Source organism: Megascapheus bottae, chromosome 5 (genome assembly GCF_031878675.1).
Source record: "Megascapheus bottae isolate mThoBot1 chromosome 5, mThoBot2.hap1, whole genome shotgun sequence".
In the NCBI taxonomy this organism is placed as follows: domain Eukaryota; kingdom Metazoa; phylum Chordata; class Mammalia; order Rodentia; family Geomyidae; genus Megascapheus; species Megascapheus bottae.
The window spans coordinates 60,269,567-60,291,357 of NC_143513.1; the positions used below are offsets into that span (position 1 = coordinate 60,269,567).

Here is a 21,791-nt window from a genome sequence, read left to right on the forward strand (position 1 = left end):
TTTTCTTGAGGTTAACTGGAAATAAGAGTCTCAGGTTCTTTTGTGCCTGGGCTGGCTTTGAACCTTGATCTTCAGATCTCAGCCTCCTGAGTAGCTAGGATAACAGCCGTGAGCCACCTTTTTTTTTTTAATAGTTCCTGCTATGACAGCTAGGATGATAGATGTGCACCATCATGCCCAATTTTGAGATAGGGTCTTGTGAACTATTTTGCTGGGCTCACCTAAAATTACAGTCTTCTTAATCCCAGCTTCCCAACTAGCTAAAATTATGGTCCAGAGCAGCAAATGACTGCCTTTTCTTGCAATCAGACTTCATAACATGAAAAAAATCTGTGCTCACACATGATTTCCCCTATAGATAACTTTTGCTCTGGGGCTAAACATACAGCTATGAATATAAACAGTTAAATTGTGAAACTGCTCTCACCTGGTTAAATAACTCAAATTAACAATAGCATTCAACTCCTATAAACTTAAAATTAAAAATAGTATGGATGTTTTTAGTTATGTATAAAGAGAATTCTGATAGTTGATATGCCGCATGAAGGTCCCTTCCACATACACTTCTCTGTCATCAGTCAGACTTCAAAGAAGAAAGAAGATGATTGAGATGATAAATCAATATAGATCAACTCAGGGAAGGATGGGAAGTGTTCTGGGGAGTTCTAGAGTAGGAGCAGCCCCCATGATCTAGATTCTCACTACTCCACCACACCAGGCCATCCTTCTTTGTTCTTCTTCTCACTGGTGTGCCTCCCACCTCATCTCTCCATTATATGTGGTGCACAAATCAAGTTATACATAGCAAAGTTCCGACTTTGTGAATTGGGGCTATTATTTTTACTCCAGTTCATGTATTCTACTCCTACATTGCAGAACCAAATGAAATCTAGAATCTCATTTATACATCTCTCCTGGAGCATTTGCAGTATCTTCTGTTAGCATTATGTTTGTGCTTCTTTCCCTTTTTTCAGCATTGTAAAATGTTTTACAGACATCCTAACTAAAGCAACAACAGTGAATCAAAAAGTCACCAAAAATGGAAGCAATGCCACAAAAGGAACATAATAGAAGTGATAAATAGAACACATTTTCTTATGAGTTTTACCTAATACAGCAACATAATGGTTTGCATGAGAGGAATTCATTATGCATTGCATTGTGCTGAGTTACTAAGTGCTTGATCTCTTTCACAAGGGTGGTTCTCACATCATTTGTTTTAATCTGTGAAATCTTAGGCATGTTATTAATTTTTATGTGCCTTAGTTTACTTAACTGTAAAATGGGTAGAATGGTAGTAACAGTTTTTCTTCCCATTTTTTTTTTTTTGCCAGTCTTGGGCATAGGCTCAGAGCCTGAGCACTGTTCTTAGGCTTTCTCAAGGCTAGAGCTTTACTACTTGAGCCTCAGCACCACTTTCAGCTTTCTTTCTATGTATATGGTACCGAGGAATCAAACCCAGGTCTTCTTGCATGCCAGGCAAGCATTCTACCACTAGGCCAAACTCCCGGCCCATCATCACGCTATTTTTGTATAATGAATAAATGCATGAAAAGCACTATAACCTCTTCCTATTCTATTGCAAATACAGTATTTTAATGTTATTTGCAGTTCATCAAGGACACAGAATTATACTTTCCTTATCTCTAGAATAGAATTGGAGCACTCTCTACAGGAATAAACTGATGAGTGTGGAGAGCTTTACAAAGAAAGTGATAATGTTTCTGGACCCTAAGGAGTGCTGCAGCTGATGGGCTTAGGATAGTGAATATATGGAATTCTAGGCAGGGATATTATAGATGTAAGTAATGCTGGGAATTAGAAAAAGCCAAGAGAGATCACGAGTTCAGCAGAGACCACATGTTCTAGGAGTATTCACAGAAAAAGAAAAGCTGTGACAAGTACTGACATGTACTTTCCACTGAGGTGAGGAATGGGTGGACTCTATTTTAGTGAGGAAGAGCCTGGTGAAAGGAACACAGAGGTTCAGCTTAAAGAAAAAAGTTTTTAGGGAAAGAAATGTGAAGCCATAACTCCCCAGCTGTCATGTGGTAAGAGACTGGGCTAAAATGAAAAGGACAGTGCCAAATTCCAGGTAAAAGAGAAAAATAACTGATGTGGAAAAGCTACAGTTTTGCTATCTATGAACCTCATACTTAGAAAATTTTAATGTTTTAAAATGTATGCAATAAAAAGTAACATAAAAGTTTTTCTTCATATGTATGTAATCATTTACATATAAATATGATATGTATTAAATTTAATAGTTTTGATTGGTGAATAGTTTGTTCTTTGCTCTAACTAATATATGTTCTTAAAGTAGAAAAAAATTTACTTAAAACACTTATTTTTATGCATTCTGTAATGTAATCAGAACATCCTTTTCTCCTGTTATTTTTTAAGCATCAATTTAGTACAGAGGCTTTACTTTAAGATGTCCATATTTGAATACAGTATATTTTGAGCAATCTTAACCTTCTTATCACTCTCCATCTTCCCTCTCAGCTTCTCTGACCAATCTCAACAAGTTTCACTGTTCCACTTTCACAAATTCCCATAAAATATTTGAGTATATTCACCCCCCACCTTAGCCTTAGCCTCATGTTCATCCTCCCCTCGCCCACTAGTAAATTTAGATCCAGATAGGAGTTGACTTACATACTTGCCATTTTCTTTATGGGCGTGTGTGTGTGTGAAAGAGAGAGAGAGAGGTGTGTGTATGTGAGAGAAAGGAAGAGAGAGAGAGAGAGAGAGAGAGAGAGAGAGAGAGAGAGAGAGAGAGAGAGAGAGAGAGAGAGAGAGAGAGAGAGAGAGAGAGAGAGAGAGAGAGAGAGAGAGAGAGAGAGAGAGAGAGAGAGAGAGAGAGAGAGAGAGAGAGAAAGAAAGAAAGAAAGGAAGGAAGGAAGGAAGGAAGGAAGGAAGGAAAGAAGGAAGGAAAAAGAAAGAAAGAAAGGAAAAAGAAAGAAAGCACAGAAGCCACAGAGACACAGAGAGGGACAGACTGGCAGGCAGGTAGGCAGGTAGGCAGGTAGACAGGGAGTCAGGCAGGCAGACAGACAGACAGACAGTCCTAGGGCTGAGTTTTTATGCCCAAGGCTAGTAATCTACCATTTTAGCCATAGAACTATTTCCAGCTTTTTGGTAATTAATTTGAAGATAAGAGTCTCAACACCTTTTCTCCCTGGGGTAGCTTTGAACCAAGGTCCTCAGTTTTTAGCTTCCCGAATAGCTAGAATTACAAGTATGAGCTACTAATGTCTTGCTCATTCACTTTTAAAATGTATCTTAGTTGTTCACAGACATTTCTTGTGGTATTTCACTCATGAATGTACAGTACTTTTAATCTTATTGTCACCTTTCCTTACTTATTCTCACTTTCCTCGTTCACTCCCCTATTATTCAACTGCTTTTATAGTGTGTTCTGTTTTGGAATGATTTTTATTGCACAAGTTCAATTTACCAGAAAATGTTGCTGACATTTTGCCAAAACCAGGAGATCATAATCTTTCCAATACTTAAAAAGCTTCTCAGCAAGTTTTGTTTGGTTTCTTTTCATTTTTTTTTTTGAGTCAGGATTGCATTATGTCCTCCAGGCTGGTCTCAAACTCACTAGGTTGTTTTAGTTGATCTCAAGCTTTCTATGCTCTTGTTTTAGTCTTCTGAATGCTGGCTCCTGTACTATATTTTAACAGAACTATAGATGGTGAAAATGTATATATGCATAGATCTTTCCCTTCTAAACCAAAATTAAACAACATTATATATTTAAGGATGGAGATTCATTCTTCCCACTTATATAACTCATTAAATTCAGTCACCACAGAGGGCAAATTGCTCTTTAGTTTTCTTCTGACAGTCAGTGCTGAAGCATAATGTCCAAGGCAGATTCATGACCAGCTCAGAGAACTCTATGTAGACTCAGCTGTCTCCATTGAGCTAAGGAGTGGAAGAGTCAGTTTGGGGGAAGAGATTAGGCATGTGGTGAACAATGTTATCTCTTTATTCTGCTCAAGTCCCAAGGATTGCTCTTTATGCCATACATGATGTTAAATAGATATCAAATATTTGCACAACTTAACTTTCTTATTGGTGGAGAGTTTCTTAAAAAGAGTGATAGAGGGTCATTGTTGTTGAGTTGTTCAGGTACATATTTTAGTTCAGCATAGATCTGACTTGCCATAATAGCCAACTATATAACTTCCCAGAGCCTTGGCTGTCACATTTGTAACCCAGGGTGAAAGGGACTTATGTGGCCTCCAAAGACCATTTAGCTGTTCGGATGATTGTTCAGCTTATAAAACAGAGTTAAGATACCTTTTGGTCCCCAGCCCCCTGAAAGCTAGAGAGTACCAGATTGTCTTTGTAATACAAGAATGGAATGTCTAATTGATCATATGAAATTGAATTCTAACTGAACCAGTTTGTTCAGTTAATACTTTTTAAATTGAAAGAGCACACAGTTCTACTTTATGCCAGACAATAGACTATAAATAAAAGACATACACAATTTCTGAGAGGAAAAAAATGCACCACACCTAAAACTTTCTTATGTCTAATTCCAACAAGCCATTTTCTTCCTTTACAGTTTGGGTGACATCTTTTTTAAATAAAATTAAGTAAAACATTATTATCATCATATATTTGGTAAATAACTTATATAAATTATAGACTACTTATGTTTAGGCAAATGATTTACCCCGTTTTTTTTTTAACCAATCCTGGGGCTTGGACTCAGGCCCTGGACATTATTCTTGGATACATTTTATTCAGGGCTAGTGCTCTGCCACTTGAGCCATAGTGATAATTCTGACTTTTTTCTATGTGGTACCAAGGAATTGAATGCAGGGCTTTGTGCATGCTAGAAGAGCACCACTAAACTACCACTAAGCTACACTCCAGGCCCAATTTCCTTTTTTAACATAATTTTTTAAAATTGAAAACTGTACTAAAAACGAACTGTCCCCTTTTACAGTGAACACATAGTGCAATAGTAACTCATGGTAAACAAAATAGATTTCTGGTAACCCTTTTTTTTCTGGGCAAACCATTTTTTAAGCATCTATCTAAAAAAATAACCTGTCATTATTGTAGTATAGCAAAAAAAATAAGAGGGGGATAGAGGGATGAATAACAATTTTTAAATAAAGAACATGCTCCAGAGCCCAGAGTAGCTGTGTATGTACTCATAGCCTGCTTCTGCTCATCCTTTAATCTTTGCTGGCTCTGAATCAATGGGAACAGGGTTCTGACACACTCAGAGACTCAAGGCCTTTTACTATGGTGATGAGGAGCAAGGCATGGAGACAACCAAGCCTGGGTTTGAATTCCAGCTTCTACATTTTACTTACTAAGTGGCCTTGGACAATCCACACAACTTTTCCAGTGCAACCATAGAATCTATCTCATTGGGTTGCTGTGAAGATAGAAGCACATGATACATGATTAACACGTCCTGGAGCATGGCCCATGGTAGGCCTCTCATAAAGGGGAGATCTGTGTCCCAGCCTCTTAAAAAGTGACTGTGCCCAGTCACTTTTCTGAAGCACTTAATTAATACATTGTCCCATGCATGGTTTTCCCTTGCAAACATGATTTCCTGTCCTCTTTGATATTTTTAGAAAAATTTCAGATAATGAAGTATTTATGAAACTCCTAAAGAAGGAAACATTTTTTTAAAATTGTTGCTGTTGCTTTTTTGGTTTTCTTTTCCTTGTCTGTTAATTTGTTTATCTTTGGGAAAGTAAGGAGCACAGAAAAGGTGAAACAAAAAGTGGACAAATACAACCATGGCGCCTAATTGACACTATATGGAAAATGAATTGTACATATTGTAAGTAGGGATGGAAGGGAAAAACTGGTAGAGAGTGAGAGAAATGGAGACATAGTTGGAAAAGAATTGTCCTCAGTACTTGAGTCGTGTTATTGAAATCCCTTTGCATTTCACTCTACAATAACAATAAAAGAAAAAAGAAAAAAAAACCTGTAATATAAAAAGTTGAAAAAATAGTAAATGACAAAATTCTATTAATAAGCATTTAAAGCTTAGCATTTTGTCCATTGTTTAAATACTGAAAAGAGTCAAGTGGTCAGAACCATTTGTTCACTTCTGTAGTTCCAGAACTCTTCAGTAATGCTCATTGTCTATTCTCATTAATTTATTTGGATATTGCTTTTACTTACATGGAACTGTGCAAGTTGGTATACACGTATATTCATCATATAGTGCATGAAATTAGGAGTCATGCATTCTCATGAGCAATCCTGTAATGTAAGGTAGGTGCCCCTACCTTTTTCAAACAGTTTGAGAATAGCAGCATAAGAATTCTGGAGAGGGAAAGGGAAGATTAAAAAGAGGAGGAGGAGGAGGGGTACTGAGATGTTCTGCCTGAGAGTTATAGACACCAGACAGACCAGGTCAGCACTGAGTAAGCAAATATTTTTAGCCTAAGATAATTTGTTAAAACTAAGGCTTCAAGAGATTTAGTTTAGATTTAATTCTTCTTAGACAATGTTACCAACCAGAAGATAAAAATTATTCCAGACAGGGGACTGGGATGTAGCTCAGTGGCAAAGCACCTGCCTAGCAAATGCAACATCCTGGGTTTGATCCCCAGTACCAAAAAAAAAAGACAAAATAAATTATCCCAGACATTAACATCAAAATTAATTTTAGTTCATACATACGCATAAAGAGGTTATTAGTAATATCATTGAGGGTGTGAGACTTCCCAGTGAGACATTTCCTTCCCTTGGGACATTTCTTAAGCATTTCAGTGTTCTTAAGAAGGCCATGATATGACAAATTCGGACTCTGAGAGTAATGGTCATGCAATGTTCCCCATCAGGAATTAGGCTTAGCTACTACTTCACTAAGACCAAGTCTTATCTGCCTCCCTTTTGTAAAATGTCCAATCAAACAACTCTTTGGTTTCTTCTTTCATCAATTTCTAAGTCATGGCGCCCCCCCTCCCCCATCATCCCTCTTCAGTGATGAATGTAGAAAGAACTGTACCTTAGGAATGTACATGTTTGTCTGTAACCAAATGCAATGTCTAAATCCCTCGGGAGGGCCAGGAGCATGGTCTAGTGGTAGAGTGCTTGCGTACCATGCATAAAGTCCTTGGTTCGATTCCTTGGTACCACATACATAGAAAAGGCTGGAAGTAGTGCTGTTGCTCAAGTGGTAGAGCGCTAGCCTTGAGAAAGCCCGAGATCAATGCTTAGGTCCTGAGTCCAAGCCCCAGGACTGGGAAAAAAAAGAGAAAGAAAGAAAGAAAAAAGAATGTCTTGGGAAGCTAGGTTCATCAATGAAATCCAAGGAAAGTGCATCAACAAAATAGGGATTTAGTCTGACAAGTTGATTATAAGCTTCAATTTATTAAACTTTTAAATTGTGTACTTGCTTATAAATGAGGATTATTACTGAAGAGAAAACTTTACAACAATCTCAATTTCTTTGTGCTAAGAACACTGGGATTTGGGAAATGTTCGCAAGGGGATTCAAATGCTGCTATACCACTTCCTTTCTTTAAGAAGTAATATATAAGCCAACCATGATAAAATATTAAAATTGAAGGAAACTGGATGACAGTTTTTATGGATGTTTGTTCCATTACCTTAAAATATTTCTTTTCTTCTTGAAATAAATAATGTAAGGAAAGGAGATCTTTTACTTATTCTTCTTTCTTGTTTTCTTTATTACAGAAAGTGTTTATCTTTTCTGGAACATTTAGAAAAAACTTGGATCCATATGAACAGTGGACTGATCAAGAAATATGGAAAGTTGCAGATGAGGTAAGGATGCCAAACTAAAATACTTTTGAAGGATATAGGTTGTATGTATGCAAGTAGTCTTTACAGCTATGATAATCTTGCTCAGCTCTGTATATATGTGTGTGTGTGTGTGTGTGTGTGTGTGTGTGTGTGTGTGTGTGTGTGCATACAGGTAATGTTTAAGCAGAGTGAACTAATCTACATGGAATAATCCCAATCTAATTTTGAATTAGACCCACTGCTGTCCTCAGTGGACACAAGCCCTGTCTTAGCATATTCTCTCAACTGTAACAAAATATCATACATAAACAGAGTAACATAAACAAAAGCAATTTATTTTTGTATAGCTCTGGAAGATGGTAAATCTAAGATCCAGGTACCAGTAGACACTATTTGGTGTGTGTGGTTCAGAAATTAGGTCTTCTTTCTGCGTATTTACATAATGGAACAGGTGAATGAATGCTTTGGCATCTCTTTCATTATGACATTAATCCCATGTATGAGGGCTCCATCCTCATGACCTACACACCTCCCAAAGTTCTCACCTCCTAATGCCATTACCTTGAGAGTGAAGATGTCAACATGTGAGTTCGAGTTACTTAGACCTACCAGCACATCCCCAATGCCTCAAATTGATCTTCTTCACATGTAAAATACCTTTATTCTATTTCAAAAACTCCAAAATTCTCAACTCATTTCAGCATTTATTTAAACGTCATAAGCTCAAACTCTTACCTAAATCATATACACACAATTTGGGGCTTAAGAGTTTGGGTTTTTTTTTTAAGTATCATTCCATTATTACCTACACTTTTGATCTTTGTAGCCCAGTTTCTATTTATAACATGTTCTTCCCCTTTCTCCTTCTCTCTGAAGTAAACTTTGCCAGAAGCTTTGAAATGCCTGTGAGTGCTAAACACTTCCTCCTTGAGTGCCCAACCTTAACATGCCCCTAGTAAAATGCACTTAGATTAACCGTTTTCATTATCAAAGCTTCCTTATTACCTAACAAGCCCAGTGACTTTAGAGAAAACATTAACTAAACTGCAAGTGACACATTTTAAGGTCTTTGATGTGACTTCACAGAGTAAGATATAGGAACACTGTGTGGTGGGAAAGAACTTGGAAAAGAAGACATCAGGTTTTGTAAAGTCTGCAAGTATTGCCAAACCACAATAAAATTTGTGGGAACAGAGGATCATAAACTAATCCAAAATCTTAGAACACACAGTTAAGACTCTAAATCCCTATATCATGCAAATATTTATGTATCTAGAGTTTTATTGTTCAGTTTATATTTAGGTGTATCTTCCTACAGATCCTCTTCTTTAAAAAAAATTTGTTTATAAACAAAGGTGATGATGCTGTCATGTGCTTTGAATCAGAGTGAGGGGTTTTGTTTTGTCTTTTTCCCTGAAGTGGTCCAAATATGGCTTGAATAGCCGGCAAGCAATAACTTACAGAAACAGAGAAGGGGATTTGGGATAAAAGGCACAAGGCTTAGGTTTAACTCCTATATGGTCAGTCATATAGTTTAGGCAAATGGGAACATTTTGAGGTGTGCCATACTCTAAACTGTTACCAAAAATGTATAAACAGACATTTGCTTTCAACAATCCAGCACTTTCTTCTTTGTTGTTTTGGTGACTTTCCTCAACCCCATATCTGATCACTTATTCTTGGCTCCTTGTTGCTTGATAGACAACATTTACACTGTTTAAAGTGGCTTACCAGGGCCTTGATGGTTCTGGTTTTTTGTGTCCCTCTAATATAACATTTGGCCTGTCAGGGATTCCTATGGTTTAACTGTTCTTAGTTTCTCTAAAGCATGAAGTGCTTTCTGGTCTCTGAAAACTAGGAAACTCCCTCAACATGTCACTACCTATGTCTACTTATCATTCAGGTCTCTCCACACACAGGGGGCTTTCACTAAAAACTTAACTTGATGCCCCAAGTGTGAGAGAGGAACCTGACTTAGGAGAATCTTATACTTTCTCCCCTTCCCAGCATTCCTCACACTGGATGGACATTTACTTCTTAATTTATCCATATTCTCAACAGAATTGTAACTTTCTCTAAGTCTGGGATCATGTTCTGTTCATTGTAGTGTTTTCACTACCTCAAGTACTGTTATACATGTGAATGGTGTTGATAAATATTGAATAAGTGAATAAAGTATTCTTCCATTTTATATGTGGCATTCCATGAGAACAGCCTTGTGATTGGTTCTCAGCAGGAATTAACATCACAATATTTTTGTTATCTTCAAATAGTTGTACATGTCCATTTTTGTGTACAGTGCATCATCATCAGTCTCTCCCATTCCATCATTCTACCCATATTATCCTAATTTTAATAAGGATGCTGAGCTTTGAGAAATGAGAGAGTCCTTCTGGAACCAATGTTTCACCTAAATGAACTGCCTCAGTGTTGTTCAGAATCTTAATAATCATAACTGCTGGTTTTAGAATGAAGGCTTTTGGTGAACTGCTTGCTTAATTATGACCATAACCAGTCTTATACATTAATAACCAGGTGGGCTATTTTTTTAAGCAAAATTAAGAACACAAAGGACTACCTTTTAGGTTATCTTTTAGATTTTGTATCAAGAAGCTTGAAGAATAGAGGGAGGAATATCAAGAGGAGCTGAGTGTCTATTTTTATAACTACCCACTGATGGACCCTGCAAATTAAAATTAACTTTTCTGATTTTTATGTCCTTTTTCTATAAGAGTCAGCCTTTTCTCTATAATAGCATTGCAAAACATAGTGATAGCAAGTGCTATTATTTGGTATACAATGACTGATCCTTTACAGACTTCCAACAATTTTTTCATTTTTTTGAATCCTGAGTGAAGCAAATATAACTAAAAACATGGCATTTATGAGACAATGAATAATTTGTAGATTCTTTTTTAGTTTGACACAATGCAAAACACAATTTTAATAGCAGTGTGGGCAACAAATACAATTTATTAGCTGGGCAGCATATAAATGGAAAATTCTTTTATTCTAAAGTTCCTTATATTCACAAACTGCTGTTGCTTTTCTTTTTCTTCTTCTTCTTCTTCTTCTTCTTCTTCTTCTTCTTCTTCTTCTTCTTCTTCTTCTTCTTCTTTTTTTTTGCCAGTCCTGGGCTTTGAGCTGTCCTTTCTCAAGGCTAGAGCTCTACCACTTGAGCCTCAGCACCATTTCTGGCTTTTTTTTTTCTATGTATGTGGTACTGAGGAATCAAACCCAGGTCTTCATGCATGCTAGGCAAGCATTCTACCACTAGGCCAAGCTCCCGGCCCTGTTGTTTTTATTTTTAATCCTAAAATGAGGATAAAAGTAATTTAAGAACTTTAGATTCCAATAATTTTGTATCCATCTTAGTTTAAATAGGATTGAGCTTCACAACAGCTATGTACATACGGCCACATGGGGTAAGGCTAGTTTACATTAAAAAAAAAAATCTACTGGAAGCCTGGTGCCGGTAGCTCAGGCCTGTAATCCTAGCTACTCAAGAGGCTGAGATCTGAAGATCGAGGTTCATAACCAGCCTGGCCACTAAAGTCCATGAGACTCTTATCTCCAATTAACCACCAGAAAACCAGAAGTGGTACTGTGGCACAAGTGGTAGAATATAGCATTGAGCTCAGGGACAGTGCCCAGGCCCAGAGTTCAATCCCCACAATGAACCAAAAAATAAAAAATAAAAGTCTACTGGAAAGTGATTTGTAATGAAAGCCTTAGAAATCTTATAATTCTGTTGTTACATGTCAATAAATGAATAACCTTTTAGTGATTTTCATTTATTTTTTGTTTTCCTTGGCCTGCATTCCTTTTGGCCCGAGAAGTAATTTCTCAGTTTTCTTCCCTCTGGCTTACGAGTTCCTTCAAAGGAAAACCTAGTGTTATTCATATTTAAATTCCCAGGTCTCACATAATTGCTGGAATTTAATAAACAGCTATTATTGTTATTATTATTATTGAAGGAGTATATGACTAAGTATTAAGATATACAGATGATTAAAAAGCAATATAGTGGGTAACAGTGACTATATCCTGAAACTATTACTTATTGTTTTACTTCCCATTTTTCTCTCCAAATCCTATCACAATTTCTAACAGAAAAGAAGTACTCTACAAAATTAGTTGCTGACTTCCAAGTTTTGAGTTTTATTAATTTATATTGACCTTTTTTTGAGTGGCAGTGGCTCCAGAAGATGTTTACTGTAGTTCATACTAAATAAAGCAGTAAGAATGTTACAGAAAATCCGTAGATTGGTCAAACTTATTGTCATTCACTTTTAAAATTCTGCTCTCTAAATACTGACAGTGATAGATGCGTATGTGTTTTATTGTTTACTTGTAAAGAGTTTCATATGGAGAGAAAGATACACTTTGTTAAGCTTCTAATCATGAGAAAGTACAAAGTCAGTTAAGTAGCTTTTTAATATGAGTTTGGGAAATTAGTGTGTGGGTGGTATAAATCAAGAATGTGAATACTCCATGATTATGCAATTATTAACCCTCTTAGTATAAATATGATTTAACTTCCTTTTGCTCTTCTTGTTTGCTTCTTTGTTTTTGTTTTAGTCATACTGGGTTTGAACTCAGGGCTTTCATGTTCTACACTTTGCCCAAATTGTGGCACAATTGAGCCTCAATCTTTTTAGCTTATAGTTATTTTCAAGTGAAGTCTCAAGTTTACCTGATCTGTCCTCAGACCCAATCCTCTTACCTATGTCCCTGAGTAACCATAATTACAAATGTGTACCTTCACGCTGCTCTTAGTTAAAACAGAGTTTCTCTGGCTTTTTGTTCAAGATGGCCTCAAAATATTATCTTCCTATCTCTGCCTCCCAAGAAGTTGGGTTTACAAGCACTTACTAAACCACACCTGGTCTCTACTTCCTGGTGTTTATTTCCCAAGGTAACTTGTAAAGGGCAAATATTGAAAGCTGTATTGTCATATGAGAGTCATGTTTCAGAGACTGAGTCCATGTTCTTATTATTTCTCAGTCTCCAACAATGCTTCCTCCCACAGATCATCTCAGTTAATATTAACTCGTCAAGATTAATGCTATTGCTTCTTCCCATTTTTTGCATGTTAGAAGACTCAAAGAAATATAGCTGATATCATCAAACAATGAGCAGAGGAAACCATGTCTATCATCAAAATGTCTTTAATATTTTATCTTCTGTCTTTAAACTTTCCTTGTCGATTACTTTTTTTTTTTTGCCAGTCCTGGGCTTGAGCTCAGGGACTGAGCACTGTTCTTGGGATTTCTCAAGGCGAGAGCTCTACCACTTAAGCTTTTTTCTATGTATGTGGTACCAAGGTATTGAACCTGAGTATTCGTGCATGCTAGACAAGCACTCTACCACTAGGCCAAACTCCCAGGCCCCTTTGTTGATTACTTTTTAAAAACATATTCAATACTGCTGCTTCATCTAAAATAAAATAATAGGCTTATAATTCTATTTAGGGGGCTTTCATGGAGTGGTTGGTTTTTCATGAAACAAAATAGTTTGCTTTAGATCATACATTATCATGGCAGAACCCAAACCAGACACATTCATTCTCTGTTAAGTCGAGATTCATCAAAACCATTTCATTTGGCAAACAGCATTTAAGAATTTTAGTATTTATTAGTTGAATAAGTGAATTAATATGTTGAGGATGAAGGACATGTTTTACCTTCAAAAAGCTTGTCTGATTAATGTGTACCTATCATCTCAGAAAACCATTCCCAAATCTTAATAAATTTTCACCAAATGAGACTTGTTCCCATGAGAAATTTGTTGTCTCCAGTTAACACATAGGTGCATTAACTATATGATGATAAATGCCACTTCTGAATTCATCTCTGAAATTGTGAGATTTTTTTCTTACTATCATTGATTATCTAATTCTGTCAATATAAAAGTTAGATAGAACATTTCCACCCATTCCAGAACAAATTCCAGATTGTAGAAATTCTGTATGTATCTTTTTGGCCCCATGTGCTCAGCAATTATGAAGCATTGAAAGCACATACATTTCTATATTTAATAAGAGCTAAGACTTCTATAATTTTTGTCTTATTTTGATAGAATGAGTTTCTATATTTCATTTGTCTTTTCAAACTTTTTCCAATTTCCCAGCTTAAAAAGATAGCCTATTGAGGCAAGCCTAACCCTCACATTTATCTCAAAATCTAGATTTAAATCTCTTTTTCATATACTAATTTTTAGTTTGACTATTTTCTTACTTTATGAACTTTAATGAATTTCATTCTCACTAAAACTCTATGAAGAAAGTATTATCATTTAGCAACTAAATAGAAGCAGAGAGAAGTCATGTAATTGCCACAGAACACATCAAACAGCTAACTGGAGTACATCAAGATTCAAGTCCAGTTAACCCCATTCAAGCCCAGTTACTCCCACCATTTTTTGATAGTTAATTTGAGACCTTGTTTTAGTATAAGCATTTATCACAGTGTAAACTTTTCTTTCTGTATCCTTTTTTATTTTTATTAGGCTACATTAATTGTACAATGAGAGGTTTTCATTGAGATATTTCCATGTGCATAAATACACCCATCAGTTTCTACCACTGCCTCTCTGTCATTATTCCTTGTTCCCCTTCTTTTTCTTAAAACAATTTTTTATAAGGTTGATTGTTTTATTTCCATAAGTGTTTAAAAGTACTTTTTTCGTACTCACCTTTACTCAGTCCCTTTCTTATGCTATTTTAACTCAAAGGTTTCTTTTTTAAACTTGTAACGTTGTTCTTGTTTTTGGTTTTGTTTTGGTTGTGAGGCTTGAACTCTGGGCCTGGGTGCTATCACTTGAGCTTTTCAGCTCAAGGTTATTGCCCTACCTTTTGAGCCACAGTGTCACTTCTAAAACTTGTAAAGTTCCTTACAACTCATTTTTATAAAGTGGTGAGATGAATAGTAAAATGCCATATGCAATTTTTTTAAAACCTTGCAGCTTAACCTTTTCTGGTATTGCTCATATCTTATGATATGTTTAGACTAAACAGATGGAAGGTCATACCATAGCTTTTACTCTATGCTCTTCCATACTGTACTGATAATGTGTACAACTGTCTTTTGTATATATAATTGTTCCCAGCATGAATCTAGTGGTATTGTGAATTCATCTCTGTGAACCTTGAGTCCTCAGGAGCCACCTGTCATTTATAGTTTCGTCAATGATCTATTGGGATACCCAGAACTTAATAAGTAGACACTTCAAGTTTCCCCAAATAAATAAAGTACAGTGCTGAAATAAGTTCTCAACTGTTCCGTTAGATCTGCCAAGACTATCAGGAGAGTTTTGCTCAATCAAGTAATGGGAAATGGTGTGAAAGTTGAAATGAAATTTAACCTTTCTAAACTCTTGTGGGTATTTTTAGATTGTCAACCTCTTGAATGATTTTAGCCCTAAAGTGTCTCAAGTACCCTCTTGGTGCTTTCCCTTTTTTAATTTTTTTTTCTTTTTTTAAATGCAGGTTGGGCTCAGATCTGTAATAGAACAATTTCCAGGGAAGCTGGACTTTGTCCTCGTTGATGGGGGCTATGTGCTGAGCCATGGCCACAAGCAGCTGATGTGCTTGGCTAGGTCTGTTCTCGGCAAAGCAAAGATCTTACTGCTTGATGAACCCAGCGCTCATTTGGATCCCATGTGAGTTTAGATTCCCTGTTATGTCATAGTACACAGTGGCAATGGAATCACCGACAGCTCCTGCTCTTCATACCAGTTCCCATGAAGCTATGACATCAACAAGTAGGGGATTACTCAGCTATGAAAGAATTACCTGGTTGGGGGGGGGGAATATCACTATTTGATTTGAGAGCACATGCTGAATTTCTTGATGAAGATCCCTGTGCTCTCTCCTGAATTTTCTTGGACTATTTTCTTCAGGATATCTGGAATTTCACACAAACCTGCCAACCTCATGCATACTTGAGGGATTATTTAGTCATGTGGGCACATTGTGATCCTTGCATTTCATTCATGCCATCAATATATTTATAGCAAAAACAAAAGTAGAAATTACTATTGATTTTACATAGGGAAAAGGTGTTTTTTTTCTTCACAGTTCTTTTCTTTTCTTTTTTCGGCCAGTCCTGGCCTTGAGCTCAGGGCCTGAGCACTGTCCTTGGACTTTCTCAAGGCTAGAGCTCTACCACTTGAGCCTCAACACCACTTCCGGCTTTTTTCTATGTTTGTGGTATCTAGGAATCAAACCCGGTATGCTAGGCAAGCACTCAACCACTAGGCCTAACACTTGGCCCCACAATTCTTTTTTTAAGTGTATTTTTGCTAATTGTTAATAAATGCTTAGAGTCTACCTCATGGTTTGGAAGGGATTGTGGCTATCTCTATATCAATATTAAGTAAAAAATACTTAAAAAATAATTGAAAAAAAAATAAACTGACACAATGTTAGGCATATTGCCCAAAACAAAGGCAGAGAAGGCCTTTATTTAGAAATGAATGCAATGTATGATAGTTTTCTTCTTTTTCTAGAACATATCAAGTAATTCGAAGAACTCTGAAGCAAGCATTTGCCAATTGCACAGTTATCCTGTGTGAACACAGGATAGAAGCAATGTTGGAATGTCAACAGTTTTTGGTAAGTCTTCAGATATGTACTTAAGATCTCATTTTCTTAGTAAGTTTGATAACTATCACAGTTATTATACCTTGCAGAAATGTTACAAGTTTTCGATTAAAACATGTCACAGAGGCTGGGAGTTTGGCCTAGTGGTAGAGTGCTTGCCTAGCATGCATCAAGGCCTGGGTTTGATTCCTTGGTACCACATACATAGAAAAAGCTAGAAGTTGTGCTGTGGCTCAAGTGGTAGAGTTCTAGCGTTGAGAAAAGTCCAAGGCTAGTGCTCAGCCCCTGAGTTCAAGCCCCATGACTGGCAAAAACAAACAAACAAACAAACAAACATGTGTCACAAAATTACCCAACTTTCCTCAAAATAAACACAATTTTCCTATTGGATTTCACCTATAAAGTGAGGTTACAATTCAGTGCCTTTAAAACAGCAGCATATTAACAAGGGGGAAAATGTATCATATTATCCATGTCTTTTCAGGGCTTTATTATAGTATTTCTGCTATTAAAATGTCAAAAATCCTAGCGAATTTTTAAACAACTTACTCTTCCTTAGATATAGATAAAGATTGTTTATCTTGCAATGTGATTTGTGCTTTAAAGACACTACTAGTTAAGAGGTTTACTTCATTTTTCTGGTCATTATTTGGGACTCAGGTTAGTAATACCTACGTCTAGCTAACTTCTCATCATGCTTTTAAAGTGACCACAGATCCCTTCAAATGCTCTTTATGTATTTCTTCTGGTTTAGTAACACAGATGTATGAATATAATATATCAGGTATTTCAGAGGTAAAAGCTATCTTGCTGGAGGATTTTATTATTATTTTTTTACTAAGCTCAAAGTGGCCATTTACAGGGCAGATTTATCATCTCTTGCCTTTCCCTGGACAAGGTCAGGGGATTGTGTAAGAGCATTACATTTCGTTGACCTTAACATGCAAAATACACATATTAAACTTGGGTGTATCCTGGCGAATTTGGAATTACTAAGCTTCAGATCCAGTGTTGAAGAAGTCCCATGCTTTAATGTGCTGTGAACTCAGTTCATTTTTAAATATTATATAAGGAATCTGTCATAAATCATTCTTGTTTTTAAAGCACCTTTAGTTCCTCTAACATTATCTGAACAAGTTTATTACTTAGTACTGTGCTAATTTTTGGAAAAGAAGAAAAAAACTACAGTTTCTGCAGATTAAAATAGAGCTAATTTTATAGATTGTGTAATTTCTTATGGCAAGTGGTTGCAATAATTACATGAGTTATGTCTTATTATTGAAAATGAAAGGCTACAAGAATTTTCCCCATTTGAGCCTGTGCCAGTTTCTGTCCCTGATCTTGTCTGACCTGACATCTGAGAGAGATCTTACTATGCTCTCCTCTAGGTCATAGAAGAGAACAGAGTGAGGCAGTATGATTCTATCCAGAAGCTTCTGAGTGAGAAGAGCCTCTTCAGACAAGCCATCAGCTCCTCAGACAGGGTCAAGCTCTTCCCACACCGCAACTCCAGCAAGCACAAGTCTCGATCCCAAATTGCTGCTCTGAAGGAAGAGACAGAGGAAGAGGTCCAAGAAACCCGACTCTAGAGAGGATTGCACAGGATTGCACAGGATTGCATGAGACAGGCTCAAAGATGAAGGAGAATTGGGAGGGGAGGGGAGTCTGCTTTGGGAAGCAAAGATGAAACTTTTTAAAAGAAAGGGTATATTTTGATAAGAGAAGTTATGGATATTCATATGGCTCTGGGTAACTGGCTTCCTGGCAATGATGAAATTGTGTGAGAGGTACTTCAAATCCTTGAAGATTTACCACTTGTGTTTTGCAAGCCAGCTTTTCCTGAAAGCACTTGCGCTTTGGTAGTAGGTGGAAAGGCAGCTATAATCATCAACCAGTTTAGTTGTTCAGCTTATTGTTTGGTGGTAAATCTGGTTAATTTGTATTATTGAAGAACTGAAATCAGACCAGTTACAGAGATGATTAAGTAATGACAACTGGAAACTTCAGAGGATATAAATAATTATATATAATTATATGTATAATTTATATCCTGTTTTCTCTTCTTTCTCCAAAGATATTTAGACACACAACTGTATTGTCTGCCAAGCACTCTGGCAAATTCCAAGTGAATGTTGGTATACTGGAGCAACAAGGCAGCCCATTAAAATATGCCTCAAAGTCCCCTGACAGTGTTCAGACATTGGAAATTATAGTTAATATCAGCCAGCTCTAGCAATCAGTCAGCTGGACAGAATGTATTCCTGACCTGGAGAAAGTAGCTGATGTGGCTGACAAACAGGGGAATGAGATAACTCCCTCAACACGAGAATTCAAATACCTTTCCTGTACTCAGAAAGCAACAATCTACCCATGACGTGCAGGACAACTGAAGAGGCTCCAGGTACATAGTGAATAGGTAGGAAGGCCATTGACTTTGTGGGTAAATGCACAGGTTGTCCCAACACAGAAATGTACACGATGTTGATAGTATGTACTCTACAGAGTGGAGAGCGAATGAGACACCCAAAGAACATTCAATCATGAAGTACTTTTATAAACTTCTGTTTTATAATGTTGTGATATGGATGAAATTTTCTCTAAATAAAATATTTATTTTAATAATGTTTCACATGCTTATGTAACAATGCTGTATTTTAAGAATGATTATATCATGAATTATATTTGTATTTTTATATTTGAAATGCTGACTTTTTATGGCACAAACTATTTTTATGATCTGTTATGTTGAAACTGGGGTGAGAAGAGGGTGACAATGACCAGAAACCATAAGCCACATTTATGGAGTGGAGAGAAGCCTTGGGACTGAGCAGATGTTCAACACATCTCTATGATTCTTGGTCAGCACAAGACTTCCTTTGATGATATAGTTCTTAAGAAAATGGTACCAAAAATCTTGTTCCTATCAAGAACACATAGACTTCCCACTCCAAATAAACCCTTAGAGAGATTGCATTATATTTATTTCTGTAAAACATATCACATGTTAATAAAATCTTACTATTTGTGAAAACCTCATCTGTCTCTCCAGGTGTTCATTCATCACTTCTGAATGTTTTGGCCATGGTCAAGTGCAAGTGTGCTCACGCGTCTTATGTACTATATGCAGAATCTCAGATTCTAAGCTTTATTAAACACAGAACATGCATCTTTTGGATATAATTTCTATAAGAAGTATACATGAGTTAGGATACACATTTTAAAGTTGTCTTTTGGAAGTGAAGGTGTGACTCCACTGGTAGAGTGTCAGCAAGGAAGAGCAAGGAAGATGAGTGAGAGCGCAAGGGCCTCAGTTCAGACCCCAGTATTGGCACTGAAGGAAAGAAAGAAAAAAAAATGAATGAATACATGAAATTATCTTTTAAAATGATAGTAGAGTATATATTTTAGTTATCATTTAGTGATCTTCAAGTAAACAGGAATGCACTTGGTGAATATACATTCCCTAATAATTAAGTTGAAGTGTTTTTTACCTTGAAGCACTGAATGACGTTGCCCATTATGCAATAATTCCATTTCTCCCCTCTTTAAAATCATGATTTCACTTTCTATGGCAATTATTTTAGTGCTCTTGAAATTCTTTATGGGAGTGAAATCATTAATTATAACATTAGTCTTTTGTGTCTGGCTTATTTCACTTCACTTAATATCTTCTATTATTACATGTGCTAGCTATCAATCATGTCCTAGATTTTTCTTCCTTTCTAAGGCTGAGTGTTCTTGTTTGTTTGCATCCTATGTGGCTTATCCATTAATCTGTAAAAAAAAACTGTTAGGGTGCTTCCAGTTGTGGATAGTGTGGATAATCTTTCTGAGCACATGAGTGCACACATATCTCCTCATGTTTATGCTTGCATGACTTAGGATAGTTGTTTGTTAGTTTAAAACGGAGGTTTGCAAAATCAGCAATATATCCTATGTTGGTATGTCACAACTTTTCAACCAATGTTTCTACATCCTGAGAGTTTGTGTTTGGATTAACTGTGTGTTTGAACAAATAGAGGTGTGAGGAAGCCCAAGCTAGGTAGAGCATCCTATAAGTTCTGGATCATTCACAAAATTCAATTACTTATCCCATGAATGAAGCAAGATGACGTCTTGGTGAACTTTTATATCCAGTTTAAATTGGGATCCCTCAGTCTTTATCTCCCAAGTCACTAATATTACAGGGTTGAACCACCGCACTTAGCTCTCTTGAAGTTTTAGCTCTTTGGATTGTCTACATGAGACCTTCAGCAATTTCTCAACTTCGGTTCAAATTTTCTCACTGTGGCTTTGGCTCCTGTGGAAGGTTTTTCTCTATAGCTTTTGTACTGATATACTTTGATTCTCTGACTGTATGATTAGTTTGGTGAGAAGTGGTCTGGTCTATACTCTTCCTTCTCTAACAGAAGAGACATTAACTGCTTTAGTTCATTCAGGTTTTTACTTGATATTGCAGTGACTTTTAAACTCCTTAAGTGATGGACTAGAACTGGTAGTTCTTCTAATTCACTTTAACTTAGAAACTTTAAGAACTTTGCAGAGGATTACAGTAGCTCAAAAGCTATGTATATGTGGCTATATAGGATGAGGCTAAGCGAAATGAACTCCAGGATATGGAAACAAGAGGTTTATCTTTGTGATTGTTGTTCTTAATGTATAATGTGAAGTTATTTCTTTGCTCTTTTTTTCCCTTTATGGTTTGTTTCATGTAACTAGTTTGTCCCATGTGTTACCTCTATTTACCTCTATCTATAACCCCAAGAATAAAATACAGTTAAAAAAAGAACATTGCAAAGCTGGATACAGTCAAATGCAAACAAATTGGGACAACAGAAGTCCTTTTTCAAAAGTCCATTTGTGAAAAGAAACCCTGAAATAAGGAAAAGTCAACAATAGTCATTCAAGCTCCATTGCACATTCTTAACACACAGCTTCTCCCCCTTTCCATTTCTAAAGTGAAAATGACTTTTTCCACCCACTTTCTATTGTTAGCTATTTGTTTTCTCTATTCACAACTTCAGTTTTAGGCTTTACTTACTTGGTCAAAGCCCATACCCATCTGATATATCTTTACTTATTTTATTTCCCACCCCTTTTACTTAATTCGCTTATAAGTAAAAAAGCAAAAACTTGAAGCTAATGCATTCCATTCAGTAGCTAGGGATTTCCACGGTTGAGAAATTGCTACCTATACTAGAGAAAGACTAAACAAAACCCCCAAAGTAAATATTTTAGTAGTTGGATTTAAAAGAAAAGACCTTCAAATACTATGCAGAATACAATTTAGAATGAAGCTTATAAAGAGCTCCAAGTAAGAACCTGTTTGACCTGTTAAAACGAGTATGGATATCACAATTCCCTATGAAAAAGGTTCAATCAAATCCTATGTATACAAAATTTGATATATACA

The 21,791-nt window shown here is 36.3% G+C and overlaps 1 protein-coding gene across 1 annotated transcript in view; it reads left to right on the forward strand.

Moving 5' to 3' along the window:
* Cftr (CF transmembrane conductance regulator) overlaps positions 1 to 19,414 on the forward strand; it is a 127,987-nt gene extending 108,573 nt beyond the window's left edge. Inside the window, exons 26-29 of the mRNA XM_090332234.1 lie at positions 7,662 to 7,794; positions 15,263 to 15,435; positions 16,285 to 16,390; positions 17,767 to 19,414. Of these exons, the coding sequence (XP_090188360.1) occupies positions 7,662 to 7,794; positions 15,263 to 15,435; positions 16,285 to 16,390; positions 17,767 to 17,967 (613 nt within the window). The 3' untranslated portion in view covers positions 17,968 to 19,414. The remainder of the gene's footprint in view (positions 1 to 7,661; positions 7,795 to 15,262; positions 15,436 to 16,284; positions 16,391 to 17,766) is intronic.
* The last annotated feature ends 2,377 nt before the right edge of the window (positions 19,415 to 21,791 follow it).